A 22,500-nucleotide genomic window follows, 5' to 3' on the forward strand; every position below is an offset into this window, starting at 1 on the left:
AACAATGGGTTTTAAAGAGGGGGAGATGAAGAATAGAAATGTCATAGGTGAAGAAAGGGAGTGATGATGCAGAGGGAGAAGGGCGGAGGAAGAGGAGGGGGCAGGGGAGGTGGTGCAGGGGAGGTGGTGCAGGGGCCAGAGACGGTGTTGGTGTTGGCACAAAGCAGGGCCGGGGGTCGACTGGGGGCCTCTTTTATATGCGTGGTCAGAGCCCATTAGACTAGTTGCTGAGAGAGAGAGAGAGAGTGAGAGAGAGAGAGAGAGAGAGAGAGAGAGAGAGAGGGAGAGGGAGAGGGAGAGGGGGAGAGAGAGGGGGAGAGAGAGAGGGAGAGAGGGGGAGAGAGGGGGAGAGAGAGAGAGAGAGAGAGAGAGAGAGAGAGAGAGAGAGAACATGCTACAGCTCATTACATGCTCTGCCTCTGGTTCCTTAGGTGAACAATGCACATTACTCTGGCCCGCTGCTCTCCCAGCCATCGCCTCGGCGTCCTCCGAGACGGATAATATCTGCTGCTGCAGTCGCTCGCCTGCCAAGAGCCTCGTCCGCACTCGTCAAACATCCCATAATGCAAATGCATCCAGGTTTATGTCCAAGAACAAAAGGGCAGCGTGTTCACTGCACTCAGATAAAAGGGCGAGGGGAGCATAAATAAAAGCACAAGTATGTAAAGGACTTTTTAAAGGAGTGTTTGTTTGTTCTTAAAGGTGTACTTTGAGAATTAACTGAGATGACGGGACAAGAAAATGACCGTATCTAGAATGAAGTATGATGTAATTCCTGTTTTTTTTTATTTCGGAACCCACTGCTTGCTCCTCGTATAAACAGCCTACAACGCTAAGTACACCCACAGCGCTGAACCCCAAGAGAACGCCACGGGTTCACGGCTTAAAGTGCCCCGGCAACAGCGCACCTCCAGCGAGCGACTCGTGAATGAGGGTCATCTATCCGACCAGCAGACCGGCGCAGTTAATGGCCTTCTTAGACATTTTATTTCCCTCTCTTTTTTATCTTCACAATTATGTATGCAGAAGTTGACATTTACTGTGACTGGGGAAATGCTAACTAGCATCCTCGGTGCACTCTCTTTGTTTTAGGCCAAAGAAACGGGACAATCCTAAAGGTCAGCGCGCCGTACAGTGTCACAGAGTTGGCCGCCTGAAAAGACACAAGTCCTTTCACTGGTCCCGACAGCTCATGCAGGAGTATTGTGTATTATGTCTCTCCCCTGCCTCCTCCCCCCCCCCCCCCCCCCCCCTGTCTCCCTCCCTCTCTCCCCCACCCCCTATCTCTCTGTCATTCAAAGGATTACCACTTACAAGAGGGTCGTGGGAATCTTCTCGTCAGCACAGCCAAACGCCGGGCAATAATCAGTTGACTCCGCCGTGACAGGCGAGTGAAAGGAGGGAGGAAGACTGTTGCCATCCATGAATTCTAATTAAAACCTTTCTTTTTTTACTCTTCATATTCAAATCGGGTTTTTTTCTTTTTCTCTTTTCCGTCAACTCGCATTATAGCAGACGTTTGTTGTGGGGCTCTTATGGTTGGACGTGTTTTTTTCTGGCTGGAAGGGAGGTTTGGGTTCTGTTGAGCCTAACATTTCAGAGCAATATATATATATATTATTATAATCTCTATATTAAAAAAATATATATATTTCGATAAGATTATTATTATTACATATACATATTTTACATATTTTTAGGGGGCTTGATAGATTTCCCAACAGAGGGACTCGGGTTCCCTTATCCACACCATCCAATGGCCTCAGTGTTATCACGCTGCCACACGCACTGCAGAACATGTAGGACACATTCATTCTAATTAACTCCTATATAGATATATGGCCTCGTTAGCCTTTGAATACGCCCGTGGACACAATGCCACTGAGAGTACATTCCAGGATAAAGAGAATCTCCTCCCGGTAAAACCATCACCTGCAGCTCCTGTGTAACATATGTACACCTGACCTTTCCCTTTTCATAATTTCTAATTCCGGCGTTGTAAACACACAGGAAGTACGGGTTAATGAGGAGAGCGGTTAACCCGAGGCGAGTCCGCTTAACCGGGTTACATTCTCCTCTCATTTAGCCTGACTAGGTCTGCTCACGGCCCGTGTGTTGTTCTTATGTTTGTTCTGTTCTCGTTTGGTTGCTTTTCTCTGCACATTACCTCATGAGGGATGGGCATGATTAGGGTTAGAGAGTAATGAGGTTGAACCGCACATAAAAAACGGATAGACGGATAAAAGAAATGGGAATCCAAACCGAATCTGATCTAGTTGAATCATCCAGTCCGATTGCATTGTATTGGCAAGAATCTCAAGAATGAAGCGGCTAATCAAAATGTTTGCATCCAAGTAACCAAAGGTTAACGTGATTCCAGATTAGCATCCGTGCAATGAATACCAAGGAAACTAAGGACAGAATGGAAACAGAATGTGGCGTATTCATGTTGAAATGTACGATTCTTTTTTAAAATAAAAGCTTCCATTGTGAAAGGTTAAAAGGATGTGGATGTAGCCATGCTTGCAGAGCTGAACACAGTGTGTGATGATGATTCTTTAGGACACGGAGGTAAACATTGCTGTGTCCTAATCTTTTCGTTCTATTGCACCTGTTGGCCTGTCCCAATCCAATGTGGACCAGACCACCATACCAGCAGACCAACGTCATGGCCCACTTATTGAATGTAAATGCCAGTGGGCTTGGCACTGGCCTTTGAATAAGTGTATTTTGAATGCACTTATTAAATTACATGAGTGATGCAACACCATATTGGGAAACTCTTCTTCTGTATGTTCTTCTGGATGAAAACAGAAATGTGTAATTATTTTTACATGACATTTGTTCAAACGTAATTAGATAGTTTTATCATTCGGGCACCATGAGAAATTGGATTAACTCGAAATTGGTTAAACTATGTATCATGTATCGTATGATTGAATTCACTTTATATAATTATAAGTCTAATTATGCGGAACCTTTCTGTGTGCGTGTATCTGTGCATGTGAGAGAGAGCGAGAGAGAGAGACAGAGAGAGGGAGATAGAGGGAGAAAGAGACTGAGAGAGAGGGAGAGAGGGAGAGAGAGAAAAATTGATACTTCTTGTATCTGTGAGTGAATGAGTCACCAACAAAAAAAACATCTACCCAAGACTGTGTACCATCTGATAGTAATCTTTGAACCTGAAATATCAGTTGTGGCGAGACAATGACAAACGAATGGAATGCAGTAGAATAATATCCCCTTGTCCTTCACGGTACTATTCATTCAACAGCCTTCACAGCGAGTGCAGTGAACCAAAGCACTAAGTCTTCCATCAGAGACCTCTAAATCCACATGCACCTACAACGCAAGATATTCAACAGCATACAGGGAGGGCTCTGATTGGCTGCTGATGATTCGATGGTTTCTTCGGTGATGCAGTGAGATTACAGTGTTGATCATCAGTTTAGCCCACGTCTGACAGCGGTGTGTTCAGCTGAATCACATGCTCAGCATGTCTCCTCGTTAGGAGAGTATCTAATCAGGTAGCGGTGGACAGAGGCGGGGGACTCCTCTAGTTTGAAACTAAAGCCGGTGTTTTTAGCCTTATTGGTCGTGACACATGATGCCCGATTCACAACTGACTCCTTTGTGACCTTTCTAATCTGTCACTCAATCAGCGGCACAATTGAGTTGAAGAAAGAGACGTTACAGAAGGCAATCAGCTACGCAAATCTCCCAACTAAATGACTCAATTAATAGGAATGAATAACCCGTAAAGTGTGATTCTTATCCATTCCTCAGACACGTTGCTATTTATATTTTATTTATATTAGATGTGTGTGTGTGTGTGTGTGTGTGTGTGTGTGTGTGTGTGTGTGTGTGTGTGTGTGTGTGTGTGTGTGTGTGTGTGTGTGTGTGTGTGTGTGTGTGTGTGTGGTGTGTGTGTGTGTGCGTATTTGTGCATTGGTTCGTGTATGTGTGCGAGTGTCTATGCATAAATGTATGTATGTATGAATGCATTTGTGTGGTAATGCATTTGTATTTGTGTGTTTTTCCGAGTGGGGATGGGAGACACATTCACTTCCAGCAGATGTGTAGTGTGAGTTGACAGCATGACATCTACTTTGCATGCTCAATATGACACGTTTGAATACCCTGCATATTTAAGTGACAAGATTGCGGGGGATGCTCAGACTTACTGGGGTCTCTCTCTCTCTCTCTCTCTCTCTCTCTCTCTCTCTCTCTCTCTCATCTCTCTCTCTCTCTCTCTCTCTCTCTCTCTCTCTCTCTCTCTCATATCAATACCCTTATGTCTCCCCATCACTGCTTTCACTTGTCACATATCAAGTCTTATTTTATTGACTTTCTAGTTTGAGGGGGCTCATAATAATGCTAACATTTCAGCAGCCATCTTGGTCAATGCAAACAAGGCAGACAAATATGAGACACAGCAATATGCCGAGCCCAGACAGTGTGTCTGCTCCTCCGATACAGAGCACAGTTCATAAAACAGTCCGTTTCCCTTTCCTCTCATGTTGCCCCATAAAAAAGTACAACACAATAAAACCTCCTGCCAGCCTAATGTAAACCCGATCAATAATGCATCCCAACTTATTTTTCCCTGATCCGTTGGTTATCTGCGACCACAGGTACGAAGAGCTGTGGTTTCGCGCATTATGAATTTAAAAACACACTCTTGCCAAAGGCCATTCCTTTACTGTATGATTGTCTCCACCCCGACCGGCGCTTGACGATAATTAAGCCATGGAAGACGTCTCTATTCTCCAGCGGGAGCGCGTCACTCCGCTCCACCACGGAGGTCAGGCCAACATCAGGCAGCTGAGCCTGCTCTGACTGAGGGACGGCCATGTTGAGGGAGGGGTTCAGGAGGAGGCTCATGCGGGAGAGGACAGCGCACACACACAAACACACGCGCACACATAGACTCATGCAAAGACGCACATACACACGAACGTGCGCACACGCACTCAATCGCACGCACACACACACACACACACACACACCACACACACACACACACACATATACACACAAACATACACATACAGGCATATACACATACACACACACACACACACAACCACACACAGGCATTTACACATACACACTCACACACACACACACACACACATACAGGCATAAACACATACATACACACACATACACCCACACACAGGCACACACACACACACACACACACACACACACACACACACACACACACACACACACACACCACACACACACACATTACAGTTTGCAGGACCATCAGGAAATCATACCGCTGTTGACAGAAGCGTCAGGCCCATTGAATTTGGATTTCTTTCTATTTTTTATTTTAATCTTGTTATTTTTTATAATATGTAGTTATGATCATTTGATATTATGAGTCGACAACCGTGTTATTCTTATTGTGTCATAGATCACACCTCAAAAGGTCACACACCCCCTGTCCCTGTGGTATTAGTTTCTTCCCAAAGTGGCAACGGCAGGTAAACACACAGACGCATCGCCGCTGGAGGAGGTGCGGGCTCCAGCTTAGCGCTGCGATGTGCACACTTAATTGCATTTGAAAACAAATAAAGGCCCTCTTTGCTTTGCAGGATAGTTGGCTAGTACCATCACTACCATCGCAGGGACATGTATGTCTATTTATTGAAAGAATGATTCCCTCTTTCGTTTGATCATTTCAGAGTGTCAGACAAATCAAGGGATGATGACAGACAGGCAGTTAAAGCTGATCTGTGTGAGGAATATGGAAGCCTAAGGGACAATATTAAAACAATCATGTAAACTTGAAAATGTAATTCCATGATAAGAATATAATTTCACATAGATGTATGTGTTATTTGTAAAGCTATAAATAAGTACAATTAAAAATGAAATGCAATAATCCAATTTGCGTTTTCACATACTCGTATGGGTGTTCTGTCACAACAACAACACGAAGATGGTGATGACGTTGATGATGATGATGATGATGATCAGAATAAGAGTAATGATGTTGTCAAAGTTATAGTAAGAGGCAGTCATCCCCAGTGGTTTGATAAATTAAAGCCACAAACACACATTTCAGCAATTAGCATTATATAAGGGATTCCACAGGATTTAATGAAGGTATTTCTCAGACTGATCACTGACGTATCCCCATAAAGGTTAATCAGAATCAGAGCAGTGAGATGGAGCGCACTCAAGTCGGGGGGGGGGGGGAGTCAAGACTCTCTGGTTACATCAGTGTGCGAAGGTGTGGTTACAGGTTAAATGTACTCGGTTCTAGTGGTGATGGCGGATCTTCAAGGCGGCTGGGCGGTTTGGGGAACATGTTACCAGTGCACATACTGAGCTTTTTATCGGCGATGGAGCCAACACTGCTGTGTGAAGACAGCACTGCACAGTCTCATCTGTACCCATGCTGCCTCCGATGCATCGTGTGGGAAAACATAGCTATTACCATGTCGGCGGGCTCCTTTCATCTGTCACTTTATCAGCTGTGTTCTCTGGACTCATTTGCAATGTGGAATAAAAGTGGCAGCAGCATTTGAAGAAAGTGTAGAAGTGAGTGAAAAAGTGAGCGCCATTTTTAATAACCATAACAGCACAAAGAATTGAGGTGGACATCTCTAAATAAATATACAGTATTCACCCGTATATAAAGTAGGCGTTTGCTGAGCTACAAAAACTGATGTAGTGGAGTTTTAAAACGATCCCCCCACTCTTTGAATATCTACGTCCAATTGCAGACCGTTGCGTCATCATTTTCATGTTTTTTCTCGGGAAGGACCCCCATGCCTGCTCCCGTGCCCCCCAGAATTATGGTCTGCATGAAGCCCCTCCCGGTGGTCTAGCAGGAGGGCTGTTCACAGAGATCCAGCCCAGGGTGACGCAAGACCTAACTCCTGGCCCCGCGTTCCTCACGCTTGATGATCACCGACGTGCGTTTATTTTATTGATATTATTTTTTATGATATGTAGTTATGACCATTTGATATTATGAGTCGAAAAACGAATTAATCTTATATCATAGATTAAAATAAAAAAAAGGCGAAATTTTTCCAAAAGGCGCAATGACAGGTAAACAGGAAGACAGCAGGTAAACAGGAAGACAGCAGGTGAACAGGCAGACAGCAGGTAAACAGGCAGACAGCAGGTAAACAGGCAGACAGCAGTCTGCTGCGTGTTGAGTCTGGAGAAGAGCTACAGCTTAACGCTGTGTTGCCCAACTGGGTGGTGGAGCATCACTCCCTCTTTCCAACGTGGGCAAATTAAATGAAATTATAGACATTTAACTGCATTAAAAAAAACAAAGGCACCGTTTGCTTTGCAGGATAGTTGGCCCGCACCATCGGTAGCCATCACTAAAGCGATTCTGTAGCCGACTGGATCGCTAGTCGTGACTAGTTGCATAGCATCATATTTAATAGGGGGAAGGAGAGCTGTGCTACTCAAATGACAGTTAGTATGTTTAACCACCACTATCACAGGTTGTAGGTAGCAAAAAACACTGAATTCCTGAGGTGTTATTGATAGTGAGAGGCTATTTTTCCTTCCTTTCCTTCAGATTTATTGAAAGAATGGTTCCCTCTTTCGTATGATCATTTCAGAGATTCAGACAAATCAAGGGATGCTGATGAGAGTCAGTTCTAGATGCTGATGAAGCATATGGAAGCCTCGTGGACCGTATTAAAACAATCATGTCAACTTGAAAATGTAACTCCACAATAGGTTTATAATTTCGATGTGTAATTTTTATGTGTAATTTGTAAAGCTATGTATTATTCAAATTGTACAATTAAAATGCAATAATCCAATTAGCATTTGCATTTTCACATATTCGTATGGTTGTTCTGGTTGCATGGTTGAAGAATGATGATGTTAGTAGTATAGTATACAATAAGTGTAGTAGTGTAGCAGTGTAGTAGTTAGGCCTGCATGATGCTGCTGCCTGCGGTCTGTGGCCGGTCTGTGCCCGTCCAGCGGATGCCAGAGTGTATTTCCCAGAGATCCGGCCCAGTGTCAAGCAAGCCGTAACTCCTGGCACCACATTTCTCCCTAAAAATAATAATAATAATAATAATAATACATAGGTTTTATATAGCGCTTTTCTCGGTACCCAAAGACGTAACCCAAAGACCCAAATACTAACCTAGTAGCCGTTACTGAATGCTAAAACGGGTCCTGGTGACTATCTCCACTTCCAACCCCGGTACGGAATAAAGCGAATCACCCAGTTTGAGGATAATTCCAGACGGTTATTTGGTAAATAAATGTGTAGGCGCTGTGGCCCAGCGTTTAAAACAAAGCTCTCTTTGCAGACAACAGATGAATCATGGGTAATTACGCGGTTTCCCCGCAGGCTGAAGACAATTTTTGGAACAAAGCAAGCTTGCTAATCACAGCCGTGCAGCTACCCCTGAGCCCTGACCACACCAGGGCTCACAGGCGGAGGACTGCTGGAGTCAAGAGGTTTCATGCCCAGGCCTGCTCTCCATTTAAAGACCCCATTACCAGCCATCCCATCCCAACGGCCATTATTTATGTTCCATAAATAGGATCACGATGAATTATGAGAGTTTTTATTTCTCTTTTGTGTTTTTAATTAACAATAACGACACAAAACACAAGCTGGGGCCATTTTGATGGATGGCAACTGTGTTTGACAGCTGTCAGAATCAAGAGGATGGAACGCATTATAGATACGGCTATTGCTGTTTGCTATCCCGGTACGACCTGCTGGATGTCAATGTATGCCCTTCCTTCGTCTCTCTCTCTCTCTCTCTCTCTCTCTCTCTCTCTCTCTCTCTCTCTCTCTCTCTCTCTCTCTCTCTCTCTCTCTCTCTCTCTCTCTCTCTCTCTCATCTCACAGACACACAGAGAGTGTGTCTGTGAGATGCACAGACTAGGTCAAAGGGATGTTTGTCAACGTCATGTGCAATGCGACCACGCGACTCAACCTGCATGTTAATCAGCGCCCGCCTTTGTCAGGCCCTGTCCAGCGACGTGAGGGAGAGAGAGAGGCAGTAGGTCTCAGAACACCTGGCATCTGAACACGTTTCTCCCCTCCTCGCTCGCCCATCCTGCCGCCTCTGATCCCTGCCAGCCCGTCCCATTAAAAGGTCCCCCTCAAAAGGAATCCGACGCCCCGACATATGAGATCTTCAAAATCCGCCCGCAAAGCCCCATTCACGGGCCACTCTATTTTCATTAGCTGAGACAAAGGTGCTTCTCCTAATCCCGCAGTAAAAGCGCTTTGATTGGGTGCTTGAGACGGACACAGGCTATAGGCCGGATGCTTCCACCCCATGGAAAAAGCTTTCCCCTTCGCAACAATAGCGGTTTATCTCATTTTTGGCCCTCAGAGAGGGAAATAACATGATTACCGCTGGCCACAGCGAAGACGATCTACTCATCACCACAAGTACCTGCTGTGGGCCGGCCGGCACACTCCGTCCACGGACCTGAGGCCGCTCCAACTCTGTGGCGGTTAGAAATCAATTGATTCCTACACGACACATTATTATACGTGTAAAAAGAAAGCACAACAAAACGAAAGCCACTAGCTTACACCTTGCCTCGATATAAATCTCAGCTCGTCCCGGTGAGTCGGTAGGCCTGTAAATGGGTGTCATTGATCACCGGGAGGAGGCATTGATGCCCAGTTCTCTCCCCGGATCACCCCGTCGATGGATCAATAGCCATCTTGTGTTTTTGCTGTGGATTTAGGGCCGCCACTGTCCCTCCCCTCTCACTACATGTCAGATGGAGATTGGTGTAATCAATTCTGGACATGTGAGCATGGGAGTGCTGGAGTTTATTTGCCGCTGACCGTGAGAGTGTACTCTGTGGGGGTGACATGTGTGACCGATTCCTACACACCCCTCTTCCCCTCCGATCACACACACACACACACACACACACACACACACACACACACACACACACACACACACACACACACACACACACACACTCAACCACTGCCTCCCCTGAGAGGGGGATATTTATGGCGGGAAGACCAGTTGTTAAACAAATCCAATATGTCGGTTCAGGTTGAGGGAAAGATCCATAATCCTAAAATCAGCTGGTCGGTGTGCACGCCTCTGTCAGCGCAAACACCTTCTCCAAGGAAGACCTTCAGCGCTCTGTGGCAGCCACCCAGTGCATGTCAATAGACCAAATCATATTGAGCGAGGCTCAGGGCGAAGCTATGCATGAGAAGGAACACCTTGACCGTTAATTGTGGCTGAAAGGGCCGGAGCAGAGATGGCGGGGAGAGGAGGAGGAGGAGGAGGAGGTGCAGAGAGAATATCGAGGCAACGATTATTCTCTCTCTGCTAAAACCCCCAAAAAGACATCTGAACGAGCAGCGCTTGCTGGGTCAATGCATTTGGCAAGTCATCCACATCCTGTTCCTCTGAAGCACCTCAGTACACACACACACACACACACACACACACACACACACACACACACACACAAACACAAATAAATCCACGTGCACTGAAAAACGGCTATAGCAAGAGGAGCCAAATAATCAATTTTGTCAGGGATCCCGATTGGGCTGGGCAGCGTTTCCTCCCCGGTCGGCGGCCGGGTGCCGTGTCCTTAAATGCCTTGAAGGATCTCGCTCCACCGGGCTAATAAGACCGCGCACGGCAATTTCAAAAGCATTTCTCCCGGTTAATGAGCTGAGCGTTACATACATGCAATCCAATCCCGTTTCTAATGACATTATAAATAACCATGACCTTGGAAATCACCTTTTAATATATTAATACCCTTGCAAACGGCGTAAAATGAATTCCACTATTGGAGAAACATGAGCTGACTAGATCATCTTAATTTGATTTTGAACATTTGATCTCTCTCTCCCTCTCTCTCTCTTTCCTCCCTCCCTCCCACTCCCTCCCTCTATGTGTCTCTACCCCTCTCTCTCTCTTTCCTCCCTCCCTCCCTCCCACTCCCTCCCTCTATGTCTCTCTACCCCTCTCTCTCTCTTTCCTCCCTCCCTCCCTCCCTCTCTCCCCCTCCCTCTATGTCTCTCTACCCCCTCTCTCTCTCTCCCCCTCCCTCTATGTCTCTCTCCCCCTCTCCCTCCCCCTCCCTCCATGTCTCTCTCCCCCTCTCCCTCCCCCCACCCTCTATGTCTCTCTACCCCTCCCCCTCCCTCCATGTCTCGCTCCCCCCTCCCTCCATGTCTCTCTCCCCCTCTCCCTCCCCCTCCCTCCATGTCTCTCTCCCCCCCTTGGTTTATCCCCAACATGGCTCGTAGGACAGAGCAGAGAGGAGGCGGTCTCACCTCTGGCAGCGGCATGCCGTTGATGATCAGGTCGGGCTGCTGCTGGCCCTGGCCCGTGAAGGTGTGCTGATAGCCGTGGTTGGGGGCGGCATTGCGCGAATTCTGGTTCTCCACGTTGAGGAAGGTGCTCTCGGAGCGCCTGCAGCCCAGGGGTAGGCTCTGCTGGTGGTAGTCGAAGTAGTTGAGCGAGGAGGTGAGAGACGAGCAACTCACCACGTTCATCTTGTCCGTCTCCTCCACGTCGCGGGGCACTAGCCGGATGTCGTTCTTGCTCAGCTTCTTCTTCTTGCTCGACTTCTTCTGGTTGCCGTACGAGTACTCCGCCACCCTGCGCAAGTAGAAGAAACTGAACAGACTCAATAAAGCAGCGGACCGTCCGCCCCTGTCCTCCACACAGCCGAGGCGGCGCCGCGCCCCGTCCCACGCGTGGGGTCGGGGCCGGGCCCCTCCGGGCTGCTCGCTGCCAGGCGCAGAGGCTCCTGGGCGGAAGGGGGAGGGGGGGGGGGGGACGCCGTCCCTGGAGATGACTTCCAAGCCCCCCCTTGGCGTCCGCCCAGGAGCTCTCTGCCCCTGCGACGGGGTCTCTGCGTTCGCATGCTCTGCAGCCCCCCACGTCACAGACGGGTGCACACACAATGCAAACAACATGCAACGGGGAATGGGGAGGCGGCCCGCAACACACACACACACACACACGAGGCAACGCACACACGAGGCAACGCACGCGAGGAGGGAAGCAATGATGCGAAAGCAGCGCGACAAAACATCCGCGGCCGTGTTCAAGCATGCAGCCCACACTCATGTTCTCTCCTTCCTTCTTTAGCTCGGGCGCTAAGCCCCCGCGGCTGTGCGGCGTGCAGAAGGACCGCACATCCACATCCGTCCGGATAGCCTCTGAGGCTCCGGCTAGCTCGAGCCCGGCGTTTTTGACCGTAATTACCCCAAATGAGCGACACAACCGTGCTTTATGGCCGCTTGGCCTGCTTCGCCTTTCTAGAAACATCCATGTCTTTCTTCAGACATGGACGTGTATGCACAGCGGTTGGTGTGTCGAATGGAAGTCGCCGTGTGGAACACACTCGTCCAGCGCCGACCAGGTGTATTCCACAGATGCCAACTGGCGGGCATCTGGGGAAGATGTTTTGCTTTGTTCTCCTTTCCTTTTCAGCGTTTACAAATTAACATACATTAAGACCGTGTAAGACCACCTTGTCTGGAATCGTGACGTTTAACACTGCTTTCTGCCACCACCTCCATTACTTACCAGGATGCCATTATGGTCTTATCTCGCTGGGCTTTTCTTCTAACATTTCAGTGGGCAGACAGTAGCAATTTACTTTGCCATTTTTCTTTTGTTTGGTGTCTCGCAATTAAAACAACTTTAACTGTCACCAACAAGTGATTTACCGAAGGCTGCATGGGGTCAAAAAACAACGGAATATTTTAATTCTCTCTCTCTCTCTCTCTCTCTCTCTCTCTCTCTCTCTCTCTCTCTCTCTCTCTCTCTCTCTCTCTCTCTCTCTCTCTCTCTCTCTCTCGCTCACCCCCTATATCTTTCTTGTTCTCCTTCCCTGCTGTCTGAGCTGAACATTTAAAACCGGAGACAGGGAAATATCTTCAGAGTCAGATAGAGGACAGGCAATAAATTGCAGATAAGCGCTCCTTAGATTTGAGGTGGCTACACTGCGACGAGCAAATCAATGGCAATTAAAACACCCAGCGGGAGAACTGACACACAGCATTAGAGGTCCCCACGTGGGTGGATCTCCACATTAATCTTTCCTTTTCATCCCATTGCAGATGCTGTCACCTTCAAACCGTTTTTTTAGTCCCATATTATCGAAACGTGGCTATGTCACATTATTGCCGTTGTTCCCCTTCGTGATGTATGCCCGTAGAAACAGGTACGACATCATCAGAACTGTTGCCTACATGACAACAGGGGTGGTTTGGTGTAGAAGTGAGCAGATCGTGATCACGTGTTCACCAAACGAGAACAGCCTCAATCTCCCTCCAATGGCTCACGGCTCACTCAGAGATGGGTTGAGTCAGCCAACACCAAGGCCCTGCTTGCTGTGTGGAACCGAGTCCATAGCGGAGGAATTCACAGATCTAATTTTATATTTGATATATATTTATATATATTAAACTAAATTATGAGGCGATAGGAATCCAATCTATATGTAAATGTATAGGAAAATACAACATATGGTGGAATCAAAGGCTCGTGCGGATGTTCACAATGAACAGAACCGAACTTTCACTATCTAAGTTCTGGAAACAAACCTGTGTTTGACTATTATTTTCATGTTTCGTTTTTAAATAAGGGGAAACTGGCAATAGTCAATACAATTTAAGAAAGTGTATAAAATAATAACCACGACCGCAGGTCGTTCGAGACTTTTGTTTTTGAATTTTTTGCCATTTATTTGACTTTTCGTGATGTAGCCTATTTATTTGTATATTATATATATATATATATATATATATATATATATATATATATATATATATTTATTTATTTATAGCCTATGCTAGCACAGCAGGTTATATTTTTGGCGGCATATTTCCCCCCCTACACTTATTCTTCTAACTACTTTTCTTAGTAGCAGTAGAAAAATAAACATTATCTTTCAAATGTTTGAAGGTAAGCAAGCCATGTTAATAAAATATGAACTGTTAATCTAGACAAGCAGCCATGACAAATACTTTAAATAATATATATGTAAGACTAATAATGAACCAGTTAGCACCTAATTGGCCGGCGGCAGCACACCCACAAATTGGACATGACAGTTGGAACGAGTATTTATGGGCCAATTGGTTGCAATTTAAGGATCGAATGAATTAATGTAATCCGCAAAAATAGCGCACTGCCTCTTCAGACGCAAGACGATTTAAGCCCAATTTAACAGAGGCATGTGCACTGTAGTCCATATCGACGACTCACTTTGGGCCCCCTCATGCACTACTACGACAGAAGCGATGCACAACTAGTCAAGTGCTCTCTCTCTCTCTCGTTCTCTGTCTCTCTCTCTCTGTCTCTCTCTCTCTCTCTCTCTCTCTCTCTCTCTCTCTCTCTCTCTCTCTCTCTCTCTTCTCTGTCTCTCTGTCTCTCTCTCTCTCCCCCTGTCTCTTTTTCTCTCTGTCCCTCGCTCTCTCTCTCTCTCTCTCTCTCTCTCTCTCTCTCTTGAGTTCGCCTGCACTACAGTGAGCAGAGAAAGACACGCGAGCACCCCCCCCCCACACACGCATACACGCACGCACGCACGCGCACACACACACACACACACACACACACACACACACACACACACACACACACACACACACACACACACACACACACACACACACACACACACACACACACACACACACACACACACACACACACAGGTCTGCTAGTTTGAATGTAGGAGCATAACGCAGCCATCGTAGGGACAGAGACACAGATTAGAGAGGAGGAGTTGTCGGTACCTGCAGTTGTACGTTCGGATCTCCTTGTTATCCCGCTTGCACTTGACCGCAACAAAGATCATGGTGACAAACAAGATAGCGGCGATGGAGCCCAGGGCGATGATGAAGATCAGAGACAGGTTTACGGGTCCGATAGATTCCTGGGTCTTCTCGTCCGTTGACAGGTACACCACGATGTAGGCCGAAGCAGACAGCGAGGGCTTCCCGTGGTCCCGGGCCACCACCGTGATCTCGTATGTGGACTTGGCCCCCTCCCCGAACATCCGCGTGGAGCGCACCTCCCCGTTCACCTGGTCGATCTCGAAGAAGGCCCGGTCGCCCTCCGAGATGGTGTAGGTCAGCCGTCCGTTCTCCCCCTCGTCGTAGTCGTCCGCCTTCACCTGAGTCACCATGAAGCCCACCCCCGCATTCCTGGGGACAGACACCTCGGCGGTGCCGTTGACCAGCGGGGGTTGGGTCACCACGGGCGTGTTGTCGTTGACGTCCAGCACCACGATGCGCACGGTGGCGTTACTGGACAGCGAGGGGTCCCCGTTGTCCCGGGCCAGCACTTTGAAGTCGAAGGTCCTCATGTACTCGTGGTCAAAGGACCTCATGGAGAAGATGCGCCCCGACGGGTTGATGCTGACGTAGGTGTTGATGTCCATGCGCTTGATCTCCCCGGGCACGATGGAGTAGGACACGGTGCCGTTCATGCCCAGATCTGGGTCCTCGGCGGAGACCGCCAGTAGACACGAGCCGGGGAGGTTGTTCTCCATCACCATCTCCTGGTAGTGGGGCTTCAGGAAGTGTGGGGGGTTGTCGTTCTCATCGGTGACTTTCACCACCAGGGACTTGGTGGCGCGTAGAGGCGGGGTGCCGCTGTCCTCGGCCTGGATGGTGAGGTTGTACGTGTCCCTCTGCTCCCGGTCCAGCCGACCGTCCACCAGGATTGTGGAGAAGCTCTCGTACTCCTGCAGCCTGAAGGGCACGTTGCCCTGGAGCCGGCACTGCACCTTGCCGTTGGCCCCTGCGTCCTTATCGGACACCCGCACCAGGGCGATCACGTAGCCGCGGGCCGCGTTCTCGCTCACCTCCACCAACTCCGTGTTCAGGGACAGCAGGTTGATGATGGGCGGGTTGTCGTTTGTATCCATCACGTTCACGGTGACCTTACAGTGCGCCGGGATGGAGTTGGGGCCCAGGTCTTTGGCCTGCACGTCGAGCTCGTAGATCTGCGCGTTCTCGTAGTCCAGCTCCCCGTGGACCGTGATGACACCTGTCCGAGAGTCAATTTTGAACACCTCCCTCGTTTTTTCCGTGACGTAACTGTTAAAGGAGTACGCCACCTCTCCGTTGGTCCCTTCGTCGGGATCCGTGGCGTTCAGGTCTATGACCAGCGTGTTGCCCGGGGAGTTCTCCATCACGCTGACGGTGTACACCGACTCGTCGAACACGGGGTTGTTGTCGTTGGAGTCGGTGACTTTGATGTTGAGCTGCACCGCGCCTATCTTTGGCGGGTCTCCTCCGTCCTCTGCGCTGATCTCGTACGAGTAGTGGGACTGGGTCTCCCTGTCCAGCGACTTCAGCACCACCAGTTCGGCGATCTTGGAGCCGTCCCCCCTGGTCTTTATCTCCAGACCAAAGAGCTCATTCGGGGTGATGGAGTATGACTGAACACCGAATACTCCCGAATCCGGATCGCTTGCCCCCTCTAGAGGGAACCGGGTACCGGGGGAGGCGTTCTCGGAGATCTCAATGTCAATGTGGCTCGTGGGGAACCGGGGTGCGTTGTCGTTCAAATCCTCAATTTCAACTTTGATAACGCAAATCTCCATGGAGTTTGACATCACCTCCAGGGAAATGACACATTTGGGGTTCTGTCGACACACTACATCCCTGTCGATTTTCATCTGGGTGGTGAGGATTCCCGCCGGGCTCAGTTCCACCCAGCGGGGCTCCGAGTTAGAAATCACCCGTAAATAGGGGGGCTGCGGTGCGATCTGGAACCCCTGCTTCTGTGCGTCCTTTGTTACGTTCCCAATCACCGACCCCGGCTTCATCTCTTCGTTTATTCCGTATTTCAGATTGATCACTGCGTCGCTCCCGACCAAAAACAGGAGGATAACCAAAACAATGTTTATTAATTCCATCTCCCTGGATTGCATTGTACCTGTTGAGTTTCTCTTGAGACGCACCGTAAGATGGTTACGCACGCGATTGCATGTCACACACACAAAATAGGCAAAAATGTTCCCACTTACTCAACTCATTGAAATGTCCGATGAAATGTGGAGCGGACGTTCCTTCAGAAAACCATCGTGGAGATAATTCTCAGGAAAGTGATTCATTCTACTTTTGGGGGGCAGAGCGTATCCTTTGGTCCACTGCGGAGGAGAGAAACACACCGGGGAGGAGAGGCACGGTGGAGCATAGCGAGGGTCCTCAGAGAAGAGGTTCACCCGTGGAAAGACGCTCGGCTCCTGTGAAGCCACAAAGCAGGGTCAGGCGCCACTCGGACGATAACATGTCCATGTTAAGGGCGCGTAAAATTAATAAGACAAAAAAAAGGAAAGAAATTCCTATGGAGGAGTAGAGGCAAAATGAACGGTCCTCCGATGTTTGGGGAAAAAATGTCGATCAAATGTCCGTGTCAAAGTCTCCCCGATGCCAGGAGCATTTTTAGTCGCATTTTGCACACAACATGCAGTGGGGATGTTAGAAGAGCTGACGAGAGATACTCCTCCGTTCTCCCTCGCGTTCGATTAAAAAGGAAATCTCAGAAATCATCTGCCACCGCGGAATTATTCAGCATCTTAAGTCCCGGTGCTCTGAGAACACAGGTGCTGCAGGAATATCTCGACCACAGCTCAGCTCCGCGGTGATCTTCTCCTTACCGACGCGGATTCGCTCTCCTCTCCAGACTTTTGAAGTCTTCACGCGTTTACTTCCCAATTAAGTTCCTCGGCTCCCGGGATCGGGAACACTGGCTACACACACAACTCGGTAGTCCTTCCTCGGTAGAAAAATCCACGGAAAATATTTTAAACCACGCACAAGAGTAGAGGCAAAAAAGACACGAGCCTACAGCCTCGACATCATTTCATGCGTAATAATAATAATCACAGCGCAGGGGGAACCGAAAAGCGTCCCGCCAGATTGAGGCAAAAAAAGGTCCACCCGGTGCCAAACGGCTGCGTATAGTTGACTCCGACACGCGCTCCTCTCGCATCACTGGCGCACACTGGCGAGCACACAGCTCAGCTCCCCGCCGTCTCGGAACCCGCACCCCCCTCAGCCAATCAGGGCTCACACGGGAGGGTTGGATTTGCTGGTGGGCGGGGTAAAGCAGAGCAAAGCACTGAAACTTGCCTTGGCCGACTGACTACCTGTGCTGCTTCTGCAGTCAGGGCGTCTGAATGCAATTAATCCTGTTGGCTACAGGCTGTGTGTGTGTGTCTCTCTGGGTCCTCACTGGGTAGGGGTGTGTGTGTGTGTGTGTGTGTGTGTGTGTGTGTGTGTGTGTGTGTGTGTGTGTGTGTGTGTGTGTGTGTGTGTGTGTGTGTGTGTGTGTGTGTGTGTGTGTGTGTGTGTGTGTGTGTGTGTGTGTGTGTGTGTGTGTGTGTGTGTGTGTGTGTGTGTGTGTGTGTGTGTGTGTGTGTGTGTGTGTGTGTGTGTGTTTTCTCACCTAAACATGAGAATTCTTTAATACAGTATCTGAGGTGCGTTGCTCAGAGTGTGTTGACGCTTACATGCGTGTGTGTAGTTGTTGAGTATGTAGTTCGAGACAGTTTGGCTCTATTTTTATGGAGGAAGCGCATCGTGACGTCACATCACCACGATCGCCTCCACGTCACAGAACTACAGGAGCAGGCATGTCGTGGGACGTGATGGTGTTTGGTATCGCCGACACAAACACCCAAGATGCATTATGATGCACCAGCCCCTATAGACGAGGACGACAGGTAGAAACTCATGGCCGCACTGATACTGGGATAGCTACACTGATACTGGGATAGCCACACTGCTACTGGGATAGCCACACTGCTAATGGGATAGCCACACTGATGCTGGGATAGCCACAACGTCAACGTTTATTTCTAAAATATACATTAGCAAAATACATAACCTTACAAACCCCGGTAGTAGGCCTACGGCTACTAACCAAACAGGGGCCACGCGTATTCAAAGCGTTCCGATTGAGTTGAGATCCCCGACCGCTCGGCCCAATAACGCGCTCAACTCCTACCGGGGGCACGCAGCGGTTCTGAAGACCCCACCCCACAACTATGACTGATACACACGTTTATTTTATTATACGTTATTAATCAGCCTTTTATTATTTTGAAGGCAGTTGAGGTTAGGGTTACCTGATTGTAGGCTACCCGATGATTTAACATGGGTTTATGTTTGGGTGTCCCCCCTCCCTTCCTCTCCGCCTCGCTCCGAGTCTCTGTCTGCCTAACTGTCTCTCTCAATAAATATGCATGACTCCAATGTAATTACGCACGCTTTTGATGACAGCCTATAGCACCAATCATTCAACACTAAGCCAATACAGCAAATCAAACGATCAATATTGATGTGGTGGGCCACTGCGACTGCAATCATGAGGAACTACTATTAGCATGATCAATTAAACGTTTCGGATGACGTTTACCTCTAACATACAAGCCCTAGGCTGTTCGGTGAAAAAACGAGAAATCAAGAATGATGAAATGTAGGCCCGCCATCTCCCATTTGTATTGCATTCAAATAGGGTGGAAACAGTTTTCTTTAAAGGAGTCGGCCCTCACTCACTGGTTCCACTCACTCAAAGCCAGCATTTCCTTCATGCCCTGGCTGTCTCTCCCTCTCCACCCCGCCCTGCCTCTCACAGAGCGAACCTCGCTTCAATCGCATCCTTTCGAGGAAGTCGGTTTTAAAGTCACAAGGGTGACACCTAGCGTCAGGTCGCAATCTCACCCGATTCCTAAAGTGGTCTTGAAGATAAGATACACGGAGGAGATTTATTCTGAATGTATTAAAATAATGATTTTTTATCACAAGACTTGTCGTCCCAAAATATGTTGTCCCAGTGTTTAGACATTTTAATAGTTAAGATATTGGAACCACGAGACCTTCATAAACCGAGTTCTGAGTAAAAAAAACATCTACTCCTAATATTAAAATGCACCAAGCTCTCCACAACTTAATATATTTAATATGATAATGCATTACAAATTTTATCCAAAAAATTCTCTTCAATTATAAATGTGAATGTGTTGGGTGCAATCAGTTATTAAAATACAGTAAAGTGGGGAATTTCAATAATTATTATTTCTTCCAAACCCACTTCGTGCTATTAACAGAGAACCTTGATCACGGGGCATCTTTTGCTTTTCATACAATACAACTCACATTCCTTGACAGAAACAGAGAGCAGCGGTATGTCAGAGCACTATTAGCCATACTGGATGGCTTACTTCTTGCTCCAGATACGTCCTCTTGACAAAGACAAGAACATCGGACTCAGAGATGAGTCAAAGTTCAACCTAAGACTCCACCTCTATTGATCTCTGGGATGGACCTCTTCCAGATGGTTGTGCTGCAGAGTTACGGTGATAGAAGTGCAGAACTTTACCCCTTAAAGGTCTGGATAGTCTGCCATAAACAAGGCACCATGGAGCCACAGTTTAACGGTAGTCTGCCCCAGCAGGGGGGCATATCGAAGTTATGCTGGATGTAATGCTCCTGCCCTAGCATGCTTCCGGCTGTAAATGTTTCTGTGTGTGCTTGAGTATTGATTTTGTCAGAATAAGTCTTGCGTTGTAAGTGCTTGTGGGGATGGCTGTCTGTTTGTTGAGCTTCTGATTTAGATTTTTGATGCTGCCCACCGTTTGAGTACCGGAGAACGAGAGAAAGGTTGCCTCCACTCCTGGCTGAACAGTAGTGTACTGGTAAACATCGTCTTAGACGGGGTCAACATAACTATGTTGCAGAGTGCGACGTTTTGGACTAAAGTCCTTTCTTTTTCAGCATAAGAAACAGTTGTGAAGAACTTTTATTATTTATTGTGAAACATTAAGCTCCATAACTTTTAAAACTGCTTAACACAAGCATATGAAATGAATGTGAAGGCAAAACCACAACGATGATGTGATCTGGAGGATGTTTCCGTTTGCCAACCTTTAGTATTTAGTCGAAGGTTTCAGTTGAATAAAGGCTTTCTCTTCAATTATCCTGAAAAGAAGTTGACTCACTCGTAAGTCCGCGAGACATTTCAAGACTTCCGGTACGTTCAGATGCTTTCTACCATTTCACTTCCATGGCCATCATTTGTTTAAACGCATCGCACAACGATATATAAACAACAAACTACTGGATGAACCTCCGTCGTCTCGCGTCGCTGGCTCGTTTGTCAGAGACAATAGGAGCCTTCTCCCACCAACCCACCACTAACACGAGCACATTAAAATAATGATAACACGTTGACGTCTGCAGACGCACGGCACCCTTCGCTGCATTTCTTAAACATTACCGCGCCTCAAAACATAAAACGAAGAAGCCGAAGCTGTTAAGGGCCGCGGTGCTCTCCCGTCCTCCACTGCGTCTTTGAGCATATTTATACGGCGGCTCGAACCGGCGCGGTTCAAAGTACACACAGACTGACTGATTTAATTTCACGTCACTTCTTTTCCTCCCCTGCCCCACTGTTGATATCACTGCTGCTTTGCATGGAAAGTAGTCTGCCCCCCCCCCCCCCCCCCCCCCACGTCCTTCCCTGACAGATGCTGGTGTTATGGGCCCCCACCCCCCCACCCCCCGTGCCCCCCCGCCCACGCTGGAACGCGGCCCACCGGCCTACAGGAGCGGCCCGGGAGACAGCAGAGGCCAAAGCGAGCCACGGTGACACGCAACGAGCGTGTTATGGCGATGTGCTCTGAAAGACGACCTCATTATGGGAGTCCTCACGCGTGTAACGTCGCCCACCAAGACCTCCGACAACAACAACAACAACAACAACAACAACAACAACAACAACAACAACAAAAGGAGATGGACTCCTACTGGTTGACTTCCTCCTGCTAGAGGCAGAGGGAGGGGGGGAGGGAGGGAGGGAGGGAGGGAGGAAGGGAGGAAGGGAGAGAGGAGGGAGGAAGGAAGGGTGGGGAGGGAGGAAGGGAGGGAGGGAGGATGGATGGAGGGAGGGAGGGAGGGAGGGAGGGATGGAGGGAGGATTGAACTGAGGAGAGGACAGGCTTAATGTACGGTCCTCGCATCAATGACAGCACGCCCTCCGCTCTGTCCTACCCCCGGCCTGTCCATCAGGTATCAATCATCACCCCGGCCTCACTCTTCCTGGAGGGGGCGGAGTCTTCCTAGAGGGGGCGGAGCCTTTAGTCGACGGCTCACTCTATCCTCCGAAGTCGCGTTGAAGCAGAGTTTGAACCAGTTTGAACCAGTTTGAGGACAGTTTTGGTTTTGGGTTGGACCACGGTGGAGTGGTAGCCTGGCACCGCCCACCTACCTACTTCCACTCAATTTTCATTTCACTTCAGTACTATGTCTGGGTCTGCTTAATGTAAATGCGTTGCATGGAAACCAGATTTCTGGCGGTCCAATCAGCGAACAGAGGGAGTGGCTGAGAACGATGACGTCTAGGTTGCGCGGCAGTTTCAGTTGTAGTCAGAGGAAGACAATGGAGAAGGATACGAGAGAAGCTATTCGGTCTGTTGTTTGATTTTCCAGCCGGCTCC

At 48.3% G+C, this 22,500-nt stretch overlaps 1 protein-coding gene across 8 annotated transcripts in view; it reads right to left on the reverse strand.

Annotated features, from left to right (window-relative positions):
• pcdh19 (protocadherin 19) overlaps positions 1–18,020 on the reverse strand; it is a 61,821-nt gene extending 43,801 nt beyond the window's left edge. For 2 of the 8 annotated variants that reach the window (XM_060063698.1, XM_060063697.1), the window contains exons 1-2: positions 14,783–18,020; positions 11,516–11,630 (exon numbers count right to left, since the gene is read on the reverse strand). In XM_060063698.1, the coding sequence (XP_059919681.1) occupies positions 11,516–11,630; positions 14,783–16,929 (2,262 nt within the window). In that variant the 5' untranslated portion in view covers positions 16,930–18,020. Of the gene's footprint in view, positions 1–11,302; positions 11,649–14,782 lie in introns of all 8 variants that reach the window. The other 6 variants (XM_060063696.1, XM_060063695.1, XM_060063694.1 and 3 more) reach the window with 3 other exon arrangements.
• Positions 18,021–22,500: the final 4,480 nt, after the last annotated feature.

This window comes from Gadus macrocephalus, chromosome 10 (genome assembly GCF_031168955.1).
Source record: "Gadus macrocephalus chromosome 10, ASM3116895v1".
Classification (NCBI taxonomy): domain Eukaryota; kingdom Metazoa; phylum Chordata; class Actinopteri; order Gadiformes; family Gadidae; genus Gadus; species Gadus macrocephalus.